Consider the following 26,836-nt stretch of genomic DNA (forward strand, 5'->3'; position numbering starts at 1 on the left):
TAGAAACTTGTTTGAAAGTTAAATAATTAACACCTGGAGACTTGTTGAACTAACATAAAAAATGTTTATTTTGTTAGTGACCTGATCATAAGTATAGACTTTCCAAGGGCATGATCTCACCGAAACGAATCCGTATAAAAAATCATTTTATAATACATGGTGTACAAACGAGAAACCCAGCAGTGGTTGGCTAATTCTACCATGTTAACCACGGGTATATTGAAAATTTTACAGTCAAGCCACAAAACGGAAGTGCATATGTCAAGTGTGATCCCTGATAGCTTGGCTGACACTGAGTGTATAAAAACAACTTAAAATGTGCAGTTGTGAGGAGGGCTGGGCGCAGGTGTCAAGGGGTAGTCACAGACTCCCACAACAAGACAGAAAGTTGTTCCATCACAACACGTCATGGTACTGCATTGACTACAGTAAATAAAACATTAAAGAGAGACAAACACAGAGAAATAACAAATAATGGGACACACAAATAACTTCTCCAATGTTGGTATTAAAATTCCATCACATTTACATTTCACAATAAAACCATAGTGGAAATACCTCACAGTTTATAAATAATGCAAAAAAGTTTTAATTAAGATATGATGTATCTTCAATAACATATAAAATCATAATTTGATTTTTTATAATTAAGACTTTCCTTTTTTGGAATAAATACTGTAGAGTTATTTCCCTTTGCAAATATCATTAACTCTCCATCATGCAAAGACTATGATTGGAGCATACATGTACATACATGTATTGAGCCATCAGCTCAAACAACTATCACTCTTTTTCCCTCCACATCGTAGCTGTGTATCAAAAAAGGCATTGTATGTAAATGTCATTCACACTATATACACGTATCCAGTCAATACAAGTTTCACTTGTAAAAAAGGAAGGTTCTGTGCATTAAACTGCCAGAATAGTCAAGTTTCCATACATACTTTATATATATGTACACTTATCACTTTTGTGTCAGCAGCCACAATAACAAGAACGTAACAAGACATAAGGCTAAGAAATGCCATGGAGATTATGGCGGAGCAGACTGTCATGAGATCACATTGGGGTGTGAGGTGGAGGCCTGCTGGAGCTGAAGCTCTCCTTTGGACATACTCTCTGACGTCACATGAAACAGAGTTGCCGTTGGTTGCTGCTGACCGCTTAACCCATGGCTGACCGAAGAGGACACTGTAAATGGCATGGTGAGTGGGTAGGTTTTAATTCCTGACGGTTTCAGGGGCAGTGACCCGAGGCCTGACACAGCCTGACTGTTAGTCACACAGAAGTTATGTAAGCTGTTGGCATGGTTGGGCTGGAGCACACCACCCTGCTGGCTGCCACCTAATGTTACAGCTGCAGAGAGTGATGGTGGATGACTGCCAGATCGGTGAGAACTGTTGGACTTGTGGGATTTATGACTTCCTGAATTGCTGTGACTTTTGCCTGCAAAAAATCAAACACAATCACAGTAAAAATAAGTCAAAGTAGATCAACTATAAATATAAACTCTTCACTTTATAGAAATATGTACACCATAAAGTACCACAAAACTGAAATCTAGTGGGAGATACAGCTGTACCACTAATTCCACTACACAGACCAATGACATTCACTTTTCATTTCAGGTCTAACATGGATATGGCATATACAGTATGACATTTTATGTGCACAAGTGTTTATTGTTACACCTAATGGACAACATTCTTGGTCTCGGAAATCAAAGCGACGTCCCACTCACATTCACAAGGAAATAGTAAAACATCGCATGAATTTATTCTACCATAGTTATCTCATATTGTCTGCTGCTTACCTGTATGTGTTAAAATCAAAATGCTGGGTTGGACAGCATGTGCTGTCCAAACAATATGGTTGAGTGATGATAACATCTGTGAGAAACAAAACTTGTTGATTGTTCCACTTTTTTTACAGCAAAATAATAAAAAATATGGAGCCACGTAGTTGCTACACACTGAGAGTAAAAGGGAGCGAGTAAGTACAAGAGCTCACCTATAAAAGTAAAGTGTGTGGAGTGACTTGGGGAGGATTCATGAGCGGAGAAGTTGGGACTAGGGCTGGGAGTGCTGGTCCTGCTGGTAGGAGGGCTGGCTGTTTTTTGGCCCGCTGTCATGTGATTCAACGCTGCGAACGCCTTCAGACTGACTGGCGGCGGAGATATCACACCATTGGGGATCGGGGAAGCTGCTGACACCTGAGGGCTGACTGAACCCTGCAAATACAATGCAACATGAGTTACACATGAACATCATGTACAGACCATTAAAACATTCAATGGCATCAACATATTATCTACACTGATAAAACAAAACTTTTGGGGGTGTGGGTATATGATGCCCAAAACATGGCCAGTCAAACTAAATCAAGCTACTGTCTATGTAAAAGAAAACATCCACTTACATTGCATACAATCAAGCCTGGAAAATCTGGGCAATGATGTCTTTTTAACACCCAGATGTACAAAACTATGGGATTAGTGTATATGGAATGCTGCCAAGTCTATAATATATAATATATATATATATATATATATATATATATATATATATATGTAAAAAGATCTACATGTGTGTGTATTATATATATACATATATATTACAACACTGATCAATAACAGTAGGGCCATATCCAACAAAAAACTTTAAGGTTTTCTCCCAAACTTTAAAGGTGAAGTCTGTGATTGAAACAAATTAGGATGAATACCAAACTTTTATTTGTAAACCATCTTCTTTTTGTTCAATTTTGTCACTAGTTTCAATGCTGCCTGATTAGGGCCCGCAACACTTTGGAGGCCCCCACCTTTTCCAGAACTAAAATGGTTCTAGACATAGCTTCCTTCCTGTATAATCTACAATATCATGATCTTACTCCACGCACATACTGTGATGATCTTTATTTTAATTATTTGAAACTGAAGTTACAGATAATAATCATTTGTAACAAATTTGAAGACCATGTTCAACTACACGTACAATAAAATAAATCGACTGCTAAAGCCTTACTGTTCTATGCAAGCTAAATCATAAAGCGTCCCCTTTCCCTTCCCCCAAAAAAGTAAACACAAAAAGAATCTAGTTAATGACTCAAGCTTACTGATCTGAAAAATGGACTAGCAGAAGCCGACGGACTTGCTTGAGGTGGGGACATGGCAGAGTTGGCAATAGGCACCACAGAACTGGTTTGGAACGGTGACATGGATAGGACAGACTTGTCCAAAATAATGGCCTTCTGGGCAATGTTGGCCACAACATTATTAGAAATTGAACACAACCCTTCGACATTGCTTGCAACTTGTCTGCTACTGTTCTGTTTGGGATTTCCACCACCACTGCGGTTTTTTTTGGAGCCCCCTCCTTTCTCGTCCTGAGCAACACCCATCTCCAGCATATTCCCTGTGATGTTCACATATTGTCCATTCACCACACTCTGTTCCATGTTTGTCACTAGCAAGTTGATGCCACCGCCATCCTTGATAATGTTATTTTTGGTTACCTGGCCTGCTTTACTCGCTGCACTGATTCTTCCTATATTACTGCTCAGGTTTACATTTGGTACACACGCTGCTATAATGGGGCTGGGGTTGGGGGTGGCCAGGGACAGTCCACCTATCATAGCGTTCTGTAAAGACACACTCGTAACACTGGATGAAGCAGATCCAGGTGAGCTGGTCCCGCTGCTGCTACGCTTCCTCTTGATCCCTGTGCCGCTCCCTGTAGGGGACGGGTTGTTGTTAGAGGCACCGGATTGACTAAGACGAGGACTTGTGTTGTCCCCCTTTGTTTTAGAAGTTCGACTATTTGGTGGTTTACTTTTGGGCTTGTTAACAGCTGCTTTGTGCACAGAGTTCATCATGGCATTATGGCTGGCCAAGTTGCTGGCATTCATATCAACGACGTTGAACTCGTAAGGGTCCATGGAATTTGTTGACAGCTGAGGTTCTTTGGGTAATTTGGATTCCACACATAATTTCCTTAAAAACAAAAATCAAAGAATATATCACTCGAATATTTCAGATATTTTAATACTGTACATACAGTGTTGTGTTTACAGACTAAAACAAATCAAGAAACATCAAAATGGAACTGGAACAGTTACATAGGAAAGGCCATGAAATGACACCCAAACGTAACTTCCAAAACAGTTCATTACAAATGAAGTTCATTCCTGCAGCCAGAAGGCTAAAACTTTGAAACCACTAGTACACAGAATACAGACAATCTTTGGCCAAGTATATGGAACTTACTTGTGTGGGGGTGGATGTAAATGTTTTTCTAATGCACTGAGGAATGCTGTTCGTAAATAGTCTGTCTTCCTGCTAAACAGATACCACCCTCCTGAACTACACCGGCCACCAAAGGTACATGTCTGGAGAAAAAAAAAACAAGAAATCAGTTTATAGAACATGCTTATTAGACCTTTTAAGCCACTCACTAACAGTTGACCAAAATCTAACCAGGCCTTTATTTTCGTAATTCTTTACCAAAATCTAAATGGATTCCCTTAGGTTTGCTTTGCAAAAATCCACCACAATCCAGGTCAAATCTAGTACCACAAAGAATGCAGTTACTTCAAGTTTAATACGCGTTAAATGAAATCAAACAGTTTTTGGGATTCCGGGTGACATAAATATCACTATACAGGGGTAGAAATAAGCTCCACAAATCAAAAGGCCAGCAAGTCCAGTTGACTTGGAAATCAATTGGCCCTTCTCCAGTTTTTTAAGGCCCTTCGTGATAAAGCACCACGCCAATTAAGTTTTAATATTGTAGGTTGATCAGATAAATATAGTTTACTATCTTTGTTCAAAGAATTACATGATTACTGGTTACTGATGACATGAAAAAAAGGTTTTTTTAAGAAGTTCAGGTACTAGAGGTTTGTAACCAAGAAATCAGCTTTTAACTTTAAATGTTGGGTAAGATGTTGGGGGGCCAGCAATTCTCGCATCTTCACTATTAGTAAAATATAAACTATCCTTAGACCAAAGCTTTCAGCAGCCGAAGTCAGCTGTAGCTGATTGAGTTCCTGACATTTGTAATGGATTTGCTACATTGCTGTGACATTTGACAGTAGCATGCTACAGTGAAGGTGCGCTCAAATTTACAAACTAACTGTTTCATTCATGTTCATTTCATTGCAATCTTTTCATTAGTTTTGGATATGTTTTGGTTTTAATCTTCCTCTGTAACCACTTTCACTGCCGTAGTTGTCAAACGGCCATTATGTTGTTGATGGCATTTCCAACAATTTGTTACAAGTTCACTCATTGGTCCACAGCAGAGATACAGCCAATTCACTAGAAACCAGCACGTGTTGTTATCTACTTCTCTTTCACTTTTTCCGGCATACCGAAGACTTATCAAACTGAAGACCAATGAACTCCCACTTTGTCTATCCACCACACCCTAATTCACCAGAGTTTGTGCACACATTTAAAGGCCCTTTTTTTCCCTCCCTGCTGTTAAAATTTATCTTGGCCTGCCAGACAACCTTGTCAGCACAGCAAAGATTTCAGCGGTTATTTTGACCACTGCTGTATTTCATTATTTATCAATTAGTTTATGCTAAAGTATTTGCTTGCAAATGTAGGATGATATGAACAGTTAGGTGATTCATTTCAAAATTAGTTCACTGTTTACTTTGATCTCGGTTCGTCAGTATAGATGTTCAAGTGTTTGTATGTTTTGAAAGTTATCATGGCAAATACACCAATGCTCATTCAAAAGAACGTGTAAGTCACACAAAACACGCATTATGGCGATGTTTATGGTCGTACGTCTACTTATTGAGAGGAGGCACACGTGAAAAAATAAAATTTATTTATTCATTTATTTATTTGATTAGTATTTTATGCCGTACTCAAGAATATTTCACTTATACGACGACGGCCAGCATTTTGGTGGGAGGAAACCAGGCAGAGCCTGGGGCAACCCACGACCATCCACAGGTTGCTGGAAGACCTTCCCACGGCCGGCGAGGAAGCCAGCATGAGCTGGACTTGAATTCACAGTGACCGCATTGGTGAGAGGCTCCTGGGTTATTCTGCTGTTCTTACGCACTAACCAACTGAGCCACGGAGGTCCCCCAAAAAATAAATGCATTCTGCACTTGTACGTTTGCAAGTTGCATATGCACTGTTCTTTGCAGGCTTACAGAACAATGAATGAACTTACTGCAATGGGAATGGGATGATGGGTGATATAGGAGGTGTCTCCTCTGTCCTCCGTCTCTTCCATATCAACCTCCCCGTCACTGGAAAGACGACTGACAATATCAGGAGGGGACATGTCCTCCATGGGTGACCACGACGGGGACTGCAGTCCTGACAAACTCAACCTGGGCACAAAGAACAAGATGTTGGTAAACACAATGGACAGAAGCTTTTAATATATAGCTTCCACAAAATAATAAGGAAATGTATGAAGACCCACACAAATGGATACCTGTAAGTGAGGCACACAAATGGAAACCTGCGAATCTTTTGCAAATGAGGCACACAACATGGACATCTGTAAATGAGGCACACAATATGGAAACCTGCGAATGAGGCACACAAAAAAGAAACCATCAAATAAGGCACACAAATGGAAGCTGAGAATGAAACACACAAAATGGACATCTGTACATGAGGCACATCTGTATGAGGCACACAAATGGAAAGCTGCGAATGAAGCACACAAAGTAATCTTGCGAATGACGTATACAAACTGGACATCTGTACATGAGGCACACAAATGAAAAGCTGCAAATGAGGCACTCAAATGGACACATGCGAATGAGGCACACAAATGGAATCATGCGAATGAAGCACACAAATGTAATCTTGCGAATGAGGCCCACAAAATGGACATCTGCACATGAAGCACACAAATGGAATCATGCGAATGAAGCCCACAGATTTAATCTTGCGAATGAGGTACACAAAATGGACAACTGTAAACAAGGCACACAATTGCATAGCTGCGAATGCAAAGCTGCGAATGCAGCACACAAATGGAATCTTGCGAGTGAGGCACACAAATGGAAAGCTGTGAATAACTGCGAATCACACAAGTGGACACTTGTGGTTGACGCACACAATTGAAGACATGCTAATTTTTATTTGAGGCTTGCAAATACAATCCTCAAAAAAAAATAAAAAATACCCCCAATCGTTCATATTAACCTATAAATATGCAGTATACAATTAGAGCCCGAAGATGAAGCTGATCCCTGACAGTCTTCTGCTGAAGTACCTGGAAATCTACTGAACAAAATACAGCATTTAATCCGGTATTTTCACAATGTGATTCCCTCAAATCAGCTTACCTAGGATGATTTGTGTTGACCTGTTTTAACGCCTGTTTGTTGAACTTGGAGGTGCTGTTCGATTGAGGGCTGGAAAGTTTATGACTGATTGAAAATGGATCATCACTACAATTGAAGTTCAGTTCAGTGTTATGGCTTGTTTTCACTCCCAACATGCTACTATCAGTTGTAATAGAAAGAGGAGAAATAGCTCCTGGCACAGTAGCATTGCATGCTGAAGCTGCTGCCTTCCCTTCAGATTTTGCCTTGAGCTGTGCTTCTTTAGCAGCTCTGTGTTCTTTTAGTAAGTCATCAAACTTTTTCCTCCTCCCTTCTACTGCTCTCCTCAAAGACAAGGCATGAGTCTGAAAAGAAATAAAAATTCTATGGATATGGCAAATAGGAATAAATGAACAATATACATGTACATGCCTTACAACCCTTTAATGTCATAGAAATTTTCGTTTTTTTACTTTTCTTTAATGACTTCATCACAGGCCATCAATAATTAGCGTCTTTCTTATCTTTTTTACCCTAATGGCGTAAGTTCCTACAACACTTTCAAACAGAGCCAAGAAAGTAGATTTCAACTTTACCTTGCAGGTTAATGACCTTGTACAATGTCGACCATCATCTGTTCTCAAGACACCACAGTGAATATTAGGATCAAACTCTCGATCTGCGAAGGTCACACGAATAAAATATAGCAGAAAAGCACTTTTAACAAAACAATAGTAACAATATTCAGGCCAAAGAGAAAGGAAAATTTTTGGAAAAACACAACACTCCTGGAACTCCCATGAATACATACATTTACTTAGGAGTTTCTGAAACCAAAAATTATTCAATTAAATCCAATTTATGCAAAAGCAGTTTCAACTAACATTGAAAAAAGTGGTGCATGTATGTAAATGGGTTAAAAAAGATAAATAAGTAAACAAATAAGTAAATAAATGAATAAAATGGAAATAAAAATAACGAAATGCTGTATTCCACATAACATTTGCCCTGTAAAAAAAAGCGTTCACAGCCTTAAAATTATACCTATTGCGTGAACATTTAAGTTTCCCTGATAAGAAACCAATCTAACTACTCAAAGCTCTTAAAGAGATTTTAAAAGGTGGAGGAATCAATCAAAATCAATTAACAAAATGTGTCACTTGAAACTTGAAGTGAAATACAGTGATCAGTAAATCATTTAGTTCCTTTTTTCGTTTAAATCTATGATGATTACTAACAACTTTGGGGGAAATTTTGACGTGCAAAAATGTCACAACAGTTGATGTTTCTCACCTTTGCACAACACAAACTTTCGTTCCTTGGGATCTTTAGTGGATTTATTTGGGGTTGATCCTGCAGAGGTTTGGGAAGGACTGGAACCTTTTGATGGGCTCTTTACAGGGCTTGATGCACTTTTTGCCGGGCTGGGTGCACTCTTTGCCGGGCTAGGTGCACTTCTTGCAGGGCTTGTTGAACTTTTCACAGGACTGGTGGAGCATTTTAATGGGCTAGTTGAATTCTTTGATGAGCTTGATAATTTATTTGATGAGTTAGAAGAAGTCTTTGTTATGCTCTGAGAAGTTTTTGTTTTTCCCATGGAAGTTTTGGACATAGAACTATTTTTTGACAAGGAAGAAGGACTTTTTGTTGCACAAACTGTCATTGTGTTTTTGATAGAGGAGCTCTTTTCTGAGGTTCGATCCAATGGAGAAGAACATTGTGAGCTTGGAGAAGATGGTGGTCCCACACCAGGGGCTTCTTTGTGTAACGATGATGACTGACTGGAGAATGGCGATGAGCTCAATGATTTGTGGGCTGCATTATGCAAGGGAGATACACTGTTTGTGATTGATGCACAGTACATCACCCCACTAGATGGCACAGCAGGTGGAGGGGAGGAATCTAGAGATGTGATGGCGCCATTTGTAGTGGATTTCACAATACCATTTGATACTGAATTGACTGTTAAATTACTAACAATGCTCGTCTTTGGACTAAGTTGAGATTTCACAGGATCAGGATGCAGTGACACAGTCTTCACATCAGGTGAGAGGCGTTTTAATGACACTTCCACATTAGCCATTTTGAGATCGTTGCTGTAACTGCTGCCCACTTTCACAGGTGAAGCACCGGTGGCCATATTTGAAGTCTGTTTACCACCACCACCTTTAGACGACAATATGTGCGAGGAAGTCCGGTGAGAGAGATATCCTCCACAGTGACCTCCCTTTGCTGTGGAGGAATGTGATCTCGAGCTTGATGAGAGGTGTGAAGAATCTTTTGACCCATGGCGTTTTTCTAAATAAAAAACAAAGCATAATACATGTAATTAGTTTAATACATATATCAAAAATAGTGCTCCTGAATGCAAAGGAAGAGCTTTCAAAAAATGAGATGCTTTTGCAAAGTGATCGTCAAATGCCATAGGGACCAATAAAAGAACATAACCAATTTTCAGGAATATCACCAATACTTTGGACAAAATGAAAACATGGAAAATGCCAAGATGAGCTCCAAATTAAAATACCAAATAAAACTGATTTTTCTCCAGTCCGAAGATCTGTTATTAAACAGCATAACAAAATATGTTTACAGAACAAAGAGACACTAAGTCCCCAAAGTGGAAGTCAATAAAAGGGAACATGTAAGGTATAACACAAGCTAATTTACTTTCCTGTAAAATGTGCTGTTACCTAATGATCCTACATTACACCAACAACACATGTAAACACAGGTACTAGAAGGAATTAGCTGATATTGAAACTCTATCTTCAGGTCACTGTGACCTCACACACTACAAGGTCACGTAAACAGATATTGCTACAATCCGCAATTCTCATCTGCCACGAATTTATTACTGTCGCACCAACAAAAGGTGGCAAGTAGTAACCTTCCAGCCTGCAGTGGTTACAAGTGTAATCAGAGTATGTCGCATGCCACACATCAGAGAAACACCCAAATTGAATAAGTCTATTTGAACCAGCCGCTGACACCTAACCTAAATATAACATGCCTGTCAAACAGATAACATATCTACCTGCAAACCGTCTTGATAATGTCTTTAGATCCATTGTTTTGATCACGAACAGGTTTACACATAAACCCATGGATGTATTCCTGTCTGTTTTTAAACATTCTCATTAAGCGGAGTGCATTACAATGATTCAGGCAGGCAGTAGATGTGGGTAACGTCACAAGAAGCACACCATGTTTAATATTGATTATGCCAGTGGCTCAACAACCAACCTACAGTTGACATTTATAGCAGCTAGCCCACCAAACAACATTATCAGATTCTATGAAGGCAAACATATGTGGGTCACCTCTACAGCTTACACAGAGTGTCAACAAGATAGGCTTGGTCTGTTACAACTTAACTACATGTAGATCATTAAAGTAAAGGATAACTAACAAACTATATTCTCCATCTATATTCCATACTGGACATGGCTACAAGTATGCATACTATGGAAAATCCCCACTGGCTTTCCCTTAAAGTTTATTTCACAAGCCACAGTTAATCGTAGTTCCTGATATCAGGGTTTCATGGCCAGAACCAATTTAATGAGCTATGGACAATTAAAACAAATTGGGACTTCGCAACACAAAATACATGTGTACAGGCTCCACACCAAACAAACAAAAAAAGCAACGAGTATTTCTTAAAAATATTCTACAGTGTTTTGTGTGATGTAGTCCTTTCTTTAAATGCTTATAATGGTTTATTGCATGTCAGCTCACATGTCTGTATGACAGTTGTCTTTAATGGCTTAGTGCAAACATTTCATGTTGACGTGTTAATTCATTTCTCTAGCTTGGCCACTCCTCTTTCCTCTTACACGTATATGTATATGCCATAGTATGTCAAATATATGGTTGGCTGATCGAAATACTTTAACAAGCTTAATCCAAACTACGTTAACTTACACGAACAAGTGCAATCACTTAATAATCAGACTTCTACACATTCCTCTAATCCCACATCATCTTATTATAGGTCAATTCAATCTGCAGATTACTCTCACACACTCACTACCCAGCATGAGAAGATGGAAACCTGGTTAATTTTGCCACATATCACATGATAACACATGGATAAATATAGCCTGATGTTCCTGCCTGACATTGCCGGTAAATAAGCAATGCCGAGAAAGTATATTACATAAGGGATGACTTACTTGGCCTAGTCATCCTTACAGTTGCAGCTCTGTCTGAACATCTGTAAGCACGATACATCTTCTCATGTCCATAATACACATACATTTATAGTACATTGGATGTGAGCTTAAGTGTGTTAAATTCTGAACTAACGGCAAAGCAGATGTACATGTACAGCTGTATACAAAGAAGGAAGATAATGCAAATCTTCTCATCTTTTCCTGGAAGTTAAGGGTTCGTTACCTGAAAAATTGATCAAAGGATCCACTATTCCCATGTATTTTAATCCTGGATGGAAAAACACCAAGCAAACCACACACCATGCGATTAATGGAAGCTGCCTTCTTAGGACGACAGCAGACAGGAAATGGGGGTTACAGGGTTTTATATAGAGATACAGCATGTTTACCTTCTGTAGAAGCGTGACCTAAATAGGCTATCACATTTGGTGCTTATCCTAGTAGGTATATTCGTATACCACCATTGCTTATAAAACTACAAATGTATATAATCTATTCCCTTCAGGGCAGCCTGTTGCTTACAATCTAAACTTGCCAGACAAGCAGTGGCCAAAAACAGGACCGCAGTCACCTAGAACCATGATGCCATAGCATCGTGTAATAGTGTATAGAACATAACACTGTGTGTAAGAAATGAGCATGACAACATGTCATTTAAGATTTATTACCTGGCTGCTCTGGCGTAAGGATTCCAATGCACACAACCAGTTCATCACTACCATCAGACCATAGTGAATGCATATTTAGTACAGAAAGCCATACGGAACTAATTAATTTTCCTGTAAACACAATATACACACTGATTTATAGCACCAACCTCACACCCATCAAAATTTGCTATCCTACATGTATATAGTGAACATGCAAACACATTCAATGCTTAGTTGCTGTTACGTTTATAACTATATTTCACCTAAAGAGTTTCTTTTATAAGTGATTCATCCTTCTTATAGGACCACTGAAAAGTTTTTCGATGAAGTTTGATAAATTTTTAATTTCTTATAAATACAATCTTAAGTATAATCATTTTATGGCCTCTCTGTGCTTCTGAAACTGCATTTTTACATGCCATACTTCAGGTGAAATACTGTTTATTCTTAAATGTTATAATTGACTTATCTAAAGACAGGTTTGCCAAAAACTGACAACAATGTGCATTCTCCTTTTTTAATTAAGATGTGTCCTGATAAGAAATTGTGTTGGCGATTAACAATGATGTAATGTACTGTATTAACACAGCGCATTTGTACATCTAATACCAAATACAAAACTGACAACCTACTATTATATTTATTGCAATCCCAATATAGACAAATTTGACACATTAGTTTACGCCGTTTTAATGTGTATTATGCTTTTATAAAAAAATCCAAGTCTAATGGATTTTATCAAAGTAGCTGGCAATGCTTGTGTGTACCTGTTCAGTGTTAACAATTACACAGACAATGGAATAAGTTCCCAGAAGATACACTGTTAAGTTGACCTACATATAGACACTCTTTGACCCCTTCATCACATACAGATATACATTCATGTGCATATTAAGCAGGGTCTACTGAGCATGTAATGTAAATGAGACAACACTAAAATGAATGAGAAACCAAAATATGATTTTATTCTCTCACAATATGAATTAAATCTGTCACAATTTTTCAGCATGATAATAGTAAGCCTTAATCAAGTTCAATGGCAACATCACAAAGCCACAAGAATTTGTGAGTTCGCACGTCACTTTAGACTAAGTTGAAGTGTCAACCATTATACATCTTCACCATTTTTTATTTTAATACTTATATGCCAACGCATCCCAACATAAAAATTCATTGTGTACTTTGCAGACACAGCTGAAGGAAGGAGGAAGATTATTTTCTAAACTTTATGAGTACAGTATGAATCGATAGGCCTCCCTCCAATTTGTTACACGTAACTGGTAAAATCCTACAACTCTTTTAATATTTCTGCAAAATGCGAACAAGTCAGTTGCTTTTGTGCCTTGAAATGATCTCTGTTACAGTATGGATACAAGTGGCTGACCACGTACAGTGTGTTAGCCAGTGTACTTGGTAAGTTCATCCACAGTATTAAAGTCTGGTGTCTCTGGTGTAGCTGGAGACTGTCCTTACCAATCAAAAAAAACTTTTGCTATCTGGATTGCAAGTAATAAAATAAACAAAAAAATTAAAAACTTACAAAAAAAAAACACTTTTTCACAAATCATACCCTCACAGATTGACAGAACTGCACATACATGTGACTAAGCGAATTTTCATGGAAATGTTAATACCAATCAGAAAACCATGAGGAAAGTAACCTAAGAAGAGTACTTGTTTTCAGTGATTAGAGACCATTACAGAAACAGGGCAATGTTGTTCCATTATCATTTGATTGTACGGAGGACCACTGATGACCGGATACTTTCTCTAGCAAGGCTATATAATACTCGCCTTGAGCTGTCAGACCGTAAAATGTGTTGCAGATTATGCTGTGCTAAGCTGTCTATGTCTGTAGGACACTCCTTCCTTTCAAACAAACAGCTAAGTAGTAAGACAATTTAATAACAGTAATGAGACCTTTAACAGATCAGGTAGTAAAGCAGGCATAGGATTTTCATGCCTGTCGACTCTGAACAATATTGCCAACGGCCTGTTTTATGAAGAGTAGTTGTAAACGAAGCTATCCACTTGTTACCAGTTTATAATGGACCTCAAATAAAAACAGGCTGTAACCTACATTTCTAAGCAAAGTGCTGGCCTGTGCATTTCACACACGATGGTTGACTGAATCAATAACCATCCCTTCCATTCCCACCATGAATCCCCCTCAGCTCAACATGCCTGATTCTAATGGACATGACGGCAAAGAAAACTTGCTCAAATGGAGTACCTGAAGCACGACCCCAATCCCTGGAAGACTGACCTCCCGAGGACACGCAGATGGACCGCATCTTAACATGGTTGTTGTTGTAGCCAGCTGAAGATGGGCGAATGAGGTCGAGGCAGTTCTGGTGTCAACATAACCGTTCAGGGAGAGAATCTGACAGCGATCAACAGCTGGTGCTTAACTGTTTATCACAGGCCTGAGGTTGTTCACACAGACAAGAAGGTTGATCCCCATGCCACATCATACAGACATGTATCTAACAGGCTTAAGGCTCACTCAATTAGCTTCATCAACATCGGTCTAGTAAGAGGCATCCTAGAAGATGAAATGTCTTCAGATACAGGAGAATTCCCAGCATGGGCACAGTACACCACTACTTTAAGTATCTGCCAGCCTACAGCGCTAATCTACACAAAGGCCCACGCCTCCGCCTACAGAATTTGCCAATGAACATTGTGTCATGTAATCTGACATAAAATACATTAGCACAGGGAGAACAAATACACAGATCACCTTTTCTGTGCTGAACTCAAACAAATGCATATACATGCATATCAAAAAGAAATCTTCTCCTCAGGACCTTACTGCAATCAAGCTTACTAATCCATGTTATGCAATATTTAGACCTACATTTTAAGTACAAATTCTTGAAATACAAGCCTCATGCAGGTCACTTTAAGTTACATGTATATATATTTTTTTAACAGGTAGCTCAGACTGATTTTAATATTTGAAGACATCAACAAATCAATACTATGCCTAAGGAATGGCTGTAAAAATGCATTTTCAGATACACAAAGGCCATAAAATGATAGTTTTGGTATGACAGTTGTCTTTCTGACAAGGAATTAGTCAAACTTCACAAAAATTCACATGTGGCTTTATAAGTTAGATGAATCAATCAAAATTAATCAAAATGTGTCACTTAAAAAAAAACTAACTTCAGTAAAATACAGCAATATCCTGGGGCTTTCCTCTTCATATGCTTGTCTTCTACCATTAATTTTCTGCTAAATGTAAAGATTTGAAAAATGTAAGGTTGTTAATGTTATAAATTAAAAACTAAAATTTTCAATACATCATTGCCGAAATATGGAAAAATTTAAGAAAACAATTTTAGATAACAGAGCCTATATGAGCTGTCAGTTGAAAATGTAATAAGAGACACAGTAGTGGCTTGCTGGGATCTGGCCATACAATCAACCTACCTGTGGAACCTTACTACCACACTAGCACGCTACAGCACATTGTTATCATTCACACAATGACATGGATTGTTACTCACTGAATGGAGTGGAACAAAAGAGTTCACAACTATTCAAATGGTACCTCATCTCACCTTAGACAAAGTGGATATTATGTACTGGTACTGAAATCTGTATGTTTAACTCGAACACTTTTTCCCCTGTAATTCATCATTTATTGGATTCATTCTTAAATATGTTCATAAATATATGTCCAACAACAAGGAAAGTTATGGTGACATTTTGCCCAGTCCCAGACAATACTACCAACATATCAACATCAACAGTGAGCATATTAACACCACTTTCAGAATAAATATGACTAGACATGCAAGCAGTTTTAGTCTGGTCATTACTGTTGTTTGTCATCAAATCTGAGAAAATGTACCTATTTCTAAACTGCTATGGGAAATCAAGGACAGTACAGTAGAAACCAGGCAGTCACAGGGCCATTTACCTCTCCAGTCACTATTTACGCCTATGTTAAGCTAGATGTCATAAATGTCTATATCTGAAATACAAGCATGTTATAAATGTCATCTAAAACCATTTACTAATCATGCCAAGAATGAAATTTCACAGCTTTTTTTGAGAAAGTTAATGCCTTCCTCAAACATATATTGTATTTTGGATCAATCTATATGCATATCAAGTATAAAAAGACTCTGTTCAATGGTTCTTGAGAAGTACTGACCTCTAACCCAACATACATGTAAAATTGAATGACATCGTCATACACGTCAGATATTATTCTCAGATTTTATCTATGTGAAATATAACTATGAAAATAAACTGAAAATAATAATCATGGAGGCATGTAGGTGCTTAGATGATATAAAAGGCTTTAAAACAAAAGATATACACAAAGTTTCAGGAAAATTGGTGCAACACTTTAGCAGGAGTTGCATGGACAAAATTCATTGCTGCACTATATACCTAAATGGAAGTAAATTTGAAAATAATTACCTGAATGTAATTAAACTTAAGCATGCACAGTTTTACATCACAGGGAAGATGTATGCTAAATTTCATTGTTCAGAGTTGCATGGAAAGTACCATTAAGCAAAGTCCTAAATGAGGGTAATTATGAAAATAATTACCCGATTGCCAAAAAACTGAAGCATACACAACTTCAGATAATACGCAAGATGTATAGTAGTTTCTTCAAAATCAGCACAGTAGTTTGGGAAGAGATGCATGGACAAATCGTGTCTACAGACAGACAGAAGGACACACAGGATGATTCCAGTTATGGTTGGGTTGATAAAAATATTGAAACAAAAGAGTATTTCTATTATTGTGAAAAAAATTAACCTGCAATCTGTTACACAGGAGCTTAACCTTCCATCCGGATCATGTACATACCACACCATTCCTTAGACAAGGGAACTAAAAAAGAGCTTAGCCTTTAATTCTTGTATGAGAGCCCATTATACTAGAATTAAAAAAAGACACCAACACTGACATATTCCCCCTCTCACAATACCTCTCCTAACTTTGAACAGGTGAACTAAAAATTTAAAAAAAGAAAAAAAATTTAATGACCTGAAACTAAAACTACATATATCAACTGATTCCACCTGATTTTTGAATTGACTCATCTTTTAGGACAGTCATTTTTGAAAGGCACATTTAGACCATTTATAGAACACCAATTTAATCCACTTAACATCAGGCTTAAGTACCAATGCTCCTTCAACAACCTGAACTAAGGTTATTAACCACACATGTATCCAATCAAATGCAGGACCTTCATCCTTACCACTGCATGTTCCTGACAACTGCCAAAAACATGTACAAATTCGGACTGGGCTAATTATGGAAAAGGCTAATCAATAAACGTGTGTGCTCGTACTGTAATACTGTTGAGGATTGAAAAAACCAAACAAATCTTACACTAATTTCTTTTTCTCAATTTATTTATTTTTTCAGTTTTTTTTTTTAAATAACTTTTATTCTAAACAGAAAGACAAGATTATTTACCACTAAATTTAGGAACTGTTGTGTTTTATTTGCTATTTTCCATATCTTAAAAAAGTACCCACTTTGCTGGCAGAGATAAAAATGATCCAAGGGAGATAACTCCATGTGCTTGTAGACTAAGTTATCTTCCTTAGAACTTCCAACTCATAACTGGTACCCACTTTGATCTGACTGCAGGATAACAAAATGTTACACTTGTTTCTGCCCAGGTGTTGACCTAATCAACAGCAGACGCTTCATCAAAGTAAGCTGCAACATAATCTTCAGTGACTCCTTTACAGAGGAGTTTCAAAGTCAAACATTAAGCCGGGCATAGGTCCACTTGCGATAGTAAGCAACTGGGTACAACTTTATACAGTCAAGCCTAGCGCTCATGTTGAAAACTTTGACAGAACCTTACGATGGCAAGCAACTTGTGGCGTCTGATTAGATTCAGTTTCTGTGCTCGTAGGTTGACTACGGCTGGCAGCAACTGTGAGCACGTACTTACAACGTGACTGTCATGTTACCTGTCCATTATGGCAGCGCCCTTGAACACAATGCGTGAATGTAACGAATATAATGTCTAATATACCTTTTCATCGAAATCTATATTTTCTTAGATCAAATTTAGGATAGACAAACTTAACAATTTGTTCTCATTATAGCCCTCTCCATCGTTATGCTCCCTAAGGCGTCGTACAAGCACGGACTACGCCTCCAAATATCGATCTTATTTTCCCTCTCATCGCCTAAAACCAGGGTCCAATCGTATGCTCACAGTTACTTCCAGTGGTTCGTAATTGCTTCCAGTCACCAAAAACCCAGTTGTTCCCAGTCACAAGGTCAATGTACGCCCAGCTTTACACAAGAAGACAAGAATAATATTCATACATTTACATTTGATTCTGATTCACATTCTGATCTTTGTTTGATTGATACTTCATTTCAAGATAATTCATGGGACCATATGGCATTCTTATCTCACATCAGACAAGATTATGCGCTTTTCACTGGACAGCATCATACTTTTCTTCTCCCTTTGTCTGCTTGTAAAAACAATGGTCACATCACCGAAGCGATGCTCCTGTATATCGGTCTCTAGCGCTAAATCGATGGGTCCTTTGCAGAATAAAATTGCTACATGGGTTACCCAATGATAGGATACAGAAAAATATGGTGTCAGTAATCCTCATATTGGATAGGTATGAGGATTACTGACACGATATATTTGCATATCCTATCACTGAATAACGATGTAACAAATATTATCCTACATCAGACAAAATATTCTGCTTTTAACTGAACGGTCACATGGGTTAAAGACAGATTCTCGAATCCTGCAGACGATGTGTCTCCCTTCGCTTGGTTGTGAATACAATGGTCCATCGCCGAAGCTATTCACCCATACATTGGTCCTCTGCACAGAATTGAATAAATTCTGCTTTGTAATAACTAAACCAACAACTAAACCATAAAAGGAATTATCAAACCTGCTAACAACAATACCAAACAACTTTGAGAGGGTGTGCAATATTGTATGAACAGAGCCAAAGAGCATTTCACCTGCAGAATTATATGGGAATTTGCTGTCTCATCTAAAAACACATTCACCTATGCTGCCGTAGGTCTTAGTAGCTTAGCATGTATTGCTTTCATATAACAATTTTCTTAAAACAGTGTAATAAACTGTTTACACACAATCTTTGTATTTTAATTCATTTATTTTGCTTAGTCTCTAACATCATACATGCTTACCTGATTTGCAGAGTGCACAAATATGTGGGTCAGACCTACACAACTATTTCAAAATAGGTCACATACTGCCTATACCAGAGAAGTTTATATTGCATGCATATTTTTAAAAATGTAGGTTATGTTCTCTGTACCTGTTGTAGTATGGTTGTTCAATCCAGACACTTTTTTTTTCCTACTCATTCAAAAAATTTCAACAGACAAATACATTCTCTTATATACTGCAGTGAAAGGTTATCTATCTAAGTCACATTTGGCCAGTATATCTAATGCATGCAAAACTTCATTAACGCCATGTAGGTCAGATCATAACTGTGTACAAAAGCATACTCTATTGTACGAGTTCAAACCCAGGCAGGGAATTTCTCTGTTATCACTGTAGGTGAGGTCTTGGTGACAATAAGTTATCAAAGACAACAATGTGCTCGTTTGCGCAGTTAAACATTTGTTGACAATCACGTCTTCTAACAATATGGTGTACACATCCGTACATCACCTGTGGGAAGTTCATCAGTAATTTGTCACAGGTCAGTAGTTTAATCCATGTAAGTCTTCTGTTCTGCGATTTAGTACCTTTGCCCACTACAACCATTCTACGAAGCACATACTTAACTACACACACATAAGCAATTAATGATTCTACTGTTCACTGAACAATGTTCAGGTATGACCTTATACAGTTAACTATGTCTTGCAATTGCTGAAACATCCAAGTCTAAATAAGCTTAGATATATATATTTTGCTGTACATAACAATCCTAGTCAGAAAAGGGTTAGATCATGATAGTACACCAATAATGCAACTCTGTAAGTGTAATACATGTACATTCAGTGATGCAGTGTACACATTCTTATTGTTAACTGAACAAGATTAAACTGCCCTTAACTTCAAAACAAAAGTAAACCATGTACGTACACTGTACATGCACTGTACATAAAGTGATCTGGTCACAACTGTGTACAGAAGAGCAAATGGGTATTTACTGATTACATAGAATCTTTCTCTTTTAATTATATTATGTCCCGCATGTTACCTGTCCTTGAAGTGGTTTCGTCTTTTGTATGTTTAGCCTGAAACAAACTGAAACTAAAAGTAAAACTGTTTGCATCCTAAATCTATAGATGTGAGGTTGAGAATCCCATACTTTATCTCTTTAATAGTTTAGGTCATCTAGTGTACACTTAGCTATATGAATCAGTTTGTGTCAATGCATTCTATACTCTTCAGTAATACAAATAGAAATTTTATATTTGATTGAGGGGCCTCCGTGGCTCAGTCGGTTAGCGCGCTAGCGCAGCGTAATGACCCAGGAGTCTGTCACCAATGCGGTCGCTGTGAGATCAAGTCCAGCTCATGATGGCTTCCTCTCCGGCCGTAAGTGGGAAGGTCTGTCAGCAACCTGCGGATGGTCGTGGGTTTCCCCTGGACTGTGCCCGGTTTCCACCCACCATAATGCTGGTCGCCGTCGTATAAGTGAAATATTCTTGAGTACGGCGTAAAACACCAAAACACCAAACTGCTTACTATCACCAATGTACAAATTCTTTTGATTGTCATGTTTCTGCCATTGTTTAGGATTTGCAAACCTTACCACTTTAATGTTTTCGTTCCAAAATGTATGCAGTGAAGGTTCTTATATTCATTCTCAAGTTTTCACACCAAATAAATACTGCCAGTCTCAATGATGACTTGAAGCCAAAACATCATTGTTTTGTTCCTGCTTCAAGCATGAAAAAGCAGACGACACAAACAATCTTATATACCTGACGGGATACAGCATCAACACGACTGATGAACACTTAATGCATATACTACTGAATTGATGAAAATTGGAGAACTTACATGAAAGTTTAAACCACTTCCAATGTTTGTGTAAGTATTTCATTGGGGTGTTGATTTGTTAAAGTGACTATACCAGAGAATTTCTATATCGTGTCTTGAATATACCTTATATCAATAAAGAAACAATACATTCTGCAGGCACAAATTTAAGTATTTGAAGTCAAATTAAGTTAGAAAACACTTTTCTGCGACCCACATGACAATGTGATGCCATTGCGACTCTTAATTATTCAACATTAAGGTGGACTGAAATTGTGTAAGGAAAATTTGGCTTGAATTGCTTAAACTGAAAATTTACTATCATTCTCACACAAGTCTCTTCCGTATGTTTTAAAAGATGCCAAAAAAATATAACAGGTGAATGGTAATAATAATGCACCTAGCAACTCTCTTGTGATTTGAAAAGACTATGTCTGTGATCTTGGTCCCTAAATGAAATACAATTAACAATTCAACAAAGCAGCACATCGAATGTAGTTGGTTGGTATACTGCATAAAGGCACTTCCTAAATTAGTCCATAGTTGTTTGAAAATGAAAATTTTTCTTTGATGGAATTATCAATATTTCAATATTCTCATTATATTCATATTAATTTTAGATTTTTCAAGGAGCAATGCAAACTGTACAGAACGTGATCAACTAAGACTGAGATCCCTTTATCCATTAGCTCCCTATCCCATAAACAGATGACATACGATATGCAAATATACATATGTATGTATGCTTGCGTTTTTACATCATACTTTCATCAATTTTCCAAGAAAAAGACGTCATTCAGTATGCTATACAATACATGGACACATTCCTCAATATACAATGATCGAAAGAAACAATCAGCCCTCAATTTCTATGGTCAGGCAACCAAAACCACCACATGTGGTAGTCCCTCGGGCAACCTCCACAATCCATTGTCGCACGTTTTGATATGGTACATGTAATTATCCAAATCCTGAGGAATTTAAGAGGTAGCTTACGTGCAATTTACATCACTGTATGCTGGATCTACAAGGCCTGCAAGCCTATAAAATGGTGACGATGATGCACATGTAAGCCGCTAAGCCAGCTGTGCATGTGGCCAGCCGACTCCCAACAGGCCGGTCAGAGCCCATGAGAGCTGTGTTTACGCGATTCCACCAGATACTGGCTATCAAGTTTTGTATGTCTTTCCTTTGAAACGTCCTAATTAGTTTGAGACAGGAGGAAAACAATCTGCGAAATTAATTACTTATCACTTCCGTAAACACCTAACAAAATTGAGATTTCTCGCAACTGTCAATCTCATGGGCTACAAGTTGAGGAACTTGTGCAATGATACAGCTTTCCCTCCTTTGCACATCTGCTACGCGCACAAAACTGGGTGTTTTGACAGCATCCGATACAGATTCCGACACAGCTTAACACTAATTCCACCGAACATGTGGCGATATCTCAATAACGTTGAAGAGAAACCAAAAGAAGAAAGGAAAGACTGATGTCGAAAAATTAGCCACAAGAAAAGTTTACAAAGAAAAGCGAAGAATCAGGTCTTTCCAGCAAGGGTGGCTCACAATGTTTAAGCCTTGGCTGCGGTACAACATAGAGAGAAAATTAATGTTTTGCAAAGCTTAATTAATGTTTTACGCAAGCATGTATGCGTAATGCCTTTTTCACACACAGATCAAAATTTTGTTAAAGGCTGCTCCTCCCTCAGAATAGAAAGTTTTAAAATGCACCCGAAAAGTGAAACACACCAGAGAGCAGTGAAAAAGACATCACAAGCTAGACCGGGAACAACTCCTGAGGAACAAGGCATCAGGAATATGAACGGAAAAGCGTTAGATAAACTGAATTCTTTTCTGGTCCTACCATGCACTTGCTAAAACAAAAACCAGACCATTTACAGATTATGTCTGGCTTTGTTGTTAATCTGCTGTATTTGCTTATTTTTAATCGTGTCACATATGTAATTATCTGAATATTTCACTGGTAGCAAGACGGACAACCAAAGGTCTAGAGGGCAACCTGAATCTAGGGTCATGGTTGCCCTGCGGACAACCTCAAAAAATCACTAAAATTGAGGGCTGATAATACTTCACAGCTACATTTTCAAAACAATCTTAAATCTGGAGTGATAAAATTATCAAGAAAGTTAAAGTCTGATTCACCTTCAGATTGAAAGAGAAAAGCAGCATGAATTTTGTCAAAGTAATTTGTATGAACACCAAAAATGGTCAAATGCTTGACTACTGGTGTTCCTTATTTCTTATCTAAGATAACAAAACAAACTTTTGGATTTATCTCACTTGAACACACAAAACACTGCACTGATTGACCAATGAACAAAAAACAATTGCACAAAAAACTCAGATTACATAACATGTCCTTGAGTAGAAAAATTAATCAATAATTATGCCTGAACAAGGCCAGATTCTAAAAAGGAACTTAAAAGTAACAGTTCTGACTTACCTAGATGTGTTTTAAGTGCTTGTGGTTTGATGACTTGTTCACATTTCTCACATACAACTAAATAGAGTTCATCCTGGGCTGGGCAGTACCCAAACAGGGGAAGATCTGCAAAGAAAAAGAATGATCTTACAGATTATACAGTAAGTTATAATAGAAAGAATGGTTTCGGTTCTTTTCTAATGTTCGCTTTAGGCTGAACATTATTTTTCCAAATTCCTGTTATTTTGGTCATATGATTTACTGGTGACAAGGTACCGGTTACTTAATTACATCACTGTTTAAAATGCATCACTGAAATATCATGCGAAATGACCATCCACTCACAAAGCATATCCATAAGAACAGTACTTGTTCTTTCCCCTATCGGCTGGCCATCATGAGCAAGTCACAAGTATCTTATTTTTTCTGTGTCTTAGGTATGATTTACTTGAATCTCAGGGTAACCTGACATTTTCATGTTGCAAAATGAGTGCAGTGGTTGCATTTTTACAACAAAATGGAAAATGAAGAACAATAAATATGACTATTCTAGAGCAAAGTTTGTAATGGCCTTTCCTTTGAAGCACACTTTGTTTAAGTTTATGAATACTTGATAAGCACCACACTCCAGGAAGAACCAGCAAAATACACAAGTACATTACATTACACTGACATGTTTCTGATATCTGATAAAAATAAAAGTGAATTTCTAATGAAACAATATTCAGCAACACTAATACTCACATCACAGATGAACTAACTATTTCTCACATGCTATCCATACAAAAAATTTAACTTCCTCTTCCTAGTGTACTGCAAGTGTAGCCTGTATTGAATGTACATGTAAGTGATCTAATCTGGAATACAGTTTATGTGATGCCTGTTTTTGTTTAAGGAGGACATGTGCGCCAATCATTACATAATCTGTATACTGCACCTATACACATGTTTAAACAACAAATGTTAATCTCAGTAAATGTTTTTTTGTTGAACTTGGAACAATTTGATGGATAGATATACCGACACATGCACTATTCAGTTAATAAAATGTGACTCCTGAAAATGAATGTTCTCTTTCCACGTCATGGTAGAATAGAAGTAAATCACATTAAAAGAGTTAAAAGTATAAATTTACTGGTAAATAAGTAGTGCAGAATTAAGTTGATATTTGTGAGGGAACTATTATTATGCTTTGGTGTACATTTTACACTCTACAGCCATATATCATTCTCAAAGAGAATGTGTGTAATAATGGTATACCTGATTATAAGGGGTTCACACATTTTTGGTATCACCAAATATGACAAATGCTGTAACAGAAGCTAGGCCACAGGGGAATTTAAATGGCAAAGTCACTGGGACACCTCTGGCTCATTAAGTATCCAACTTCCCAGGATAATATTCAAAACCACAAACAACCATGCCCTTTTCTCATATACACTTCTCTCAGCCAGGCACTCACCTGATCTGGCCCAAATCATGCCATAAGAGTGCAATGAAACTTTACACTGAAGAACGTATAAAAAACGCTTCAATGTACATATAATATAATGCATACAACCAAAATCACATTCCATACAGCATCACAATTTTAGTGTGTTGTGCAGAAATTGGCCATTTCTCAACACCTGCCCATGCTAGTTTTACCTTTCTCTTGTGGCTTGTCAGAGAAACTGCCTGGTTATTTGTGGTCTTCAATAAAGCATATCTGACCTAATTGGATTCCACAATACATGGAGATTTACAGTTTTCTTTCATGCAAATTGATAATCAAACGCAGACCAGATTTTTGTACAAATATAACCAAATTGGCAAACTGAAATGTTACTTATATGTGGAGATGTGCTTGTTCTTTGTTAGAAACAGAAAATTTTTCACGCAGCGTATCATGTACAAGCCCAATCAGCACAGAAAATAAATGAAATAAATTAATATAAAATACAAAAAACATATACATGATCTGATGGAAAGAAAGTGCACATCTTTTTCATTAATTCATACAACAACTTGCAGGCCCAGTATGCAGCTCTTCAAAAAAATATTTATATTCATGATTCAAGTAAGAAAAACTTAATACTATTGCCTTCTACCTACGGTAAAATATTAGCTTGATTTTTACTCCTACAGCTACTTATAAGTGAATACGTGAATCACAAATTATATCATTCCACAAGCAATGGGTGTGTTCCAGCGGAATTTGCCATTTTGTTTCCTTTGTGTGGTGAACAGGTGTCTGTGATTTAATTCATTGATTCCCCAACATATAGGCCTAAGCTTAGAGAAAAGTGTATAAAATACTGTACAATTAACAATAAAATTGCTGACAAAACTTAAATGCAAATATCAGAGGAGAAAATCAGGCAACAAAATGTAAAGTAGAAATTGATGACTGGTGTAAGTAGCAACAGATTAGAATGTAAGTTACATGAAATGGACATGGCATTCACCATTTATTTCAGCAAAGATCTTCAAGTTTTGAGAAAGAAAATGATCAGTAAGATCAGTATAACACGTTTATGGAAGATTTCAACATGATAAGTTTAAACTATTACTCATTCTCTCTGATCGTGTCAAAATTCGCCACAAGAGATCTTAAAGTGAGTGATTCTTATATCATGTTGCCGATCGAGAACCAATGTCATGTGGAAGTTGTTCAGCCGGAAACCAACAGAAAATCAGACACTGTTTACCATAAACACAAATTACCTTCTTTACGAAGCTTCATGGAATTGTTGTCACTCATCGGTCTCGATGAAACATCATCTTCGTCAGGATCTGTAAAAGACAAGTTCAAGCAAAGCATGACACTCGGTCAATCCATCAGTTTTCAATCTACCGAATGGTAAATGTTTAAACATGAACTGGCTTTAGCGACTGGAATCTTTCGACAGAAATACTGGTCAATGCTTATTTAACTGTATAGGTAAGATTTACGATTCTTCATACCCTCATCTTCTGCTAAAGGCACCTTCTCGGCCCAGATTGACCAACTTTGGCCAGAATAGACCGATGGACTATCGTCCAGGGTCGCCATTTTTCCGTTCTTGTTGCTTTTTTCCACAGCGAATAAAGCCGAGCATGACGTAAAGTTCGGGAAGTTCCGTCAGTCGCATACACCAAAGACAATCACATTCTTATATTTATTTACGCTACATCTCGTGTATATCGTAATTAAGCAAAATGCAGATTGTGTAAGAAAACACCCTGCAAATTTATAAATAAAATACTGTAGAAACCGAAACAG

At 37.5% G+C, this 26,836-nt stretch overlaps 1 protein-coding gene across 3 annotated transcripts; it reads right to left on the reverse strand.

Annotated features, from left to right (window-relative positions):
• Window position 1: 1 nt before the first annotated feature.
• LOC135470474 (ataxin-7-like protein 1) lies at window positions 2-26,644 on the reverse strand. Of its 3 annotated transcripts, XM_064749445.1 has the most exons (11): window positions 26,539-26,644; window positions 26,299-26,367; window positions 23,614-23,718; window positions 8,599-9,603; window positions 7,902-7,984; window positions 7,327-7,670; window positions 6,192-6,354; window positions 4,262-4,383; window positions 3,112-3,988; window positions 2,011-2,230; window positions 2-1,446 (listed from the first exon to the last, which is right to left on the reverse strand). In XM_064749445.1, exons 1-11 carry the CDS (start codon window positions 26,624-26,626, stop codon window positions 1,052-1,054), a joined length of 3,471 nt encoding a protein of 1,156 aa, XP_064605515.1. In that variant the 5' UTR covers window positions 26,627-26,644; the 3' UTR covers window positions 2-1,051. The 3 variants fall into 3 exon arrangements, with proteins under 3 accessions (XP_064605515.1, XP_064605517.1, XP_064605516.1); XM_064749447.1 differs by lacking the exons at window positions 23,614-23,718; window positions 26,299-26,367; window positions 26,539-26,644 and adding an exon at window positions 14,367-14,638; XM_064749446.1 differs by lacking the exons at window positions 23,614-23,718; window positions 26,299-26,367; window positions 26,539-26,644 and adding an exon at window positions 11,707-11,825.
• Window positions 26,645-26,836: the final 192 nt, after the last annotated feature.

The sequence above is a fragment of the Liolophura sinensis genome, chromosome 7 (genome assembly GCF_032854445.1).
Source record: "Liolophura sinensis isolate JHLJ2023 chromosome 7, CUHK_Ljap_v2, whole genome shotgun sequence".
NCBI lineage: Eukaryota > Metazoa > Mollusca > Polyplacophora > Chitonida > Chitonidae > Liolophura > Liolophura sinensis.

What these genes read in the sequence shown, in the direction of transcription:
- LOC135470474 (XM_064749445.1), bottom strand. Translation starts at nt 26,626, where the DNA reads ATGGCGACCCTGGACGATAGTCCATCGGTCTATTCTGGCCAAAGTTGG. An exon ending in ATCATCCCATTCCCATTGCA is followed by an intron (nt 4,384 to 6,191) that starts GTAAGTTCATTC and finishes TTTTTTCTCCAG; the next exon opens with ACATGTACCTTTGGTGGCCG. An exon ending in CACACACTTTACTTTTATAG is followed by an intron (nt 1,447 to 2,010) that starts GTGAGCTCTTGT and finishes GATTTTTTGCAG; the next exon opens with GCAAAAGTCACAGCAATTCA.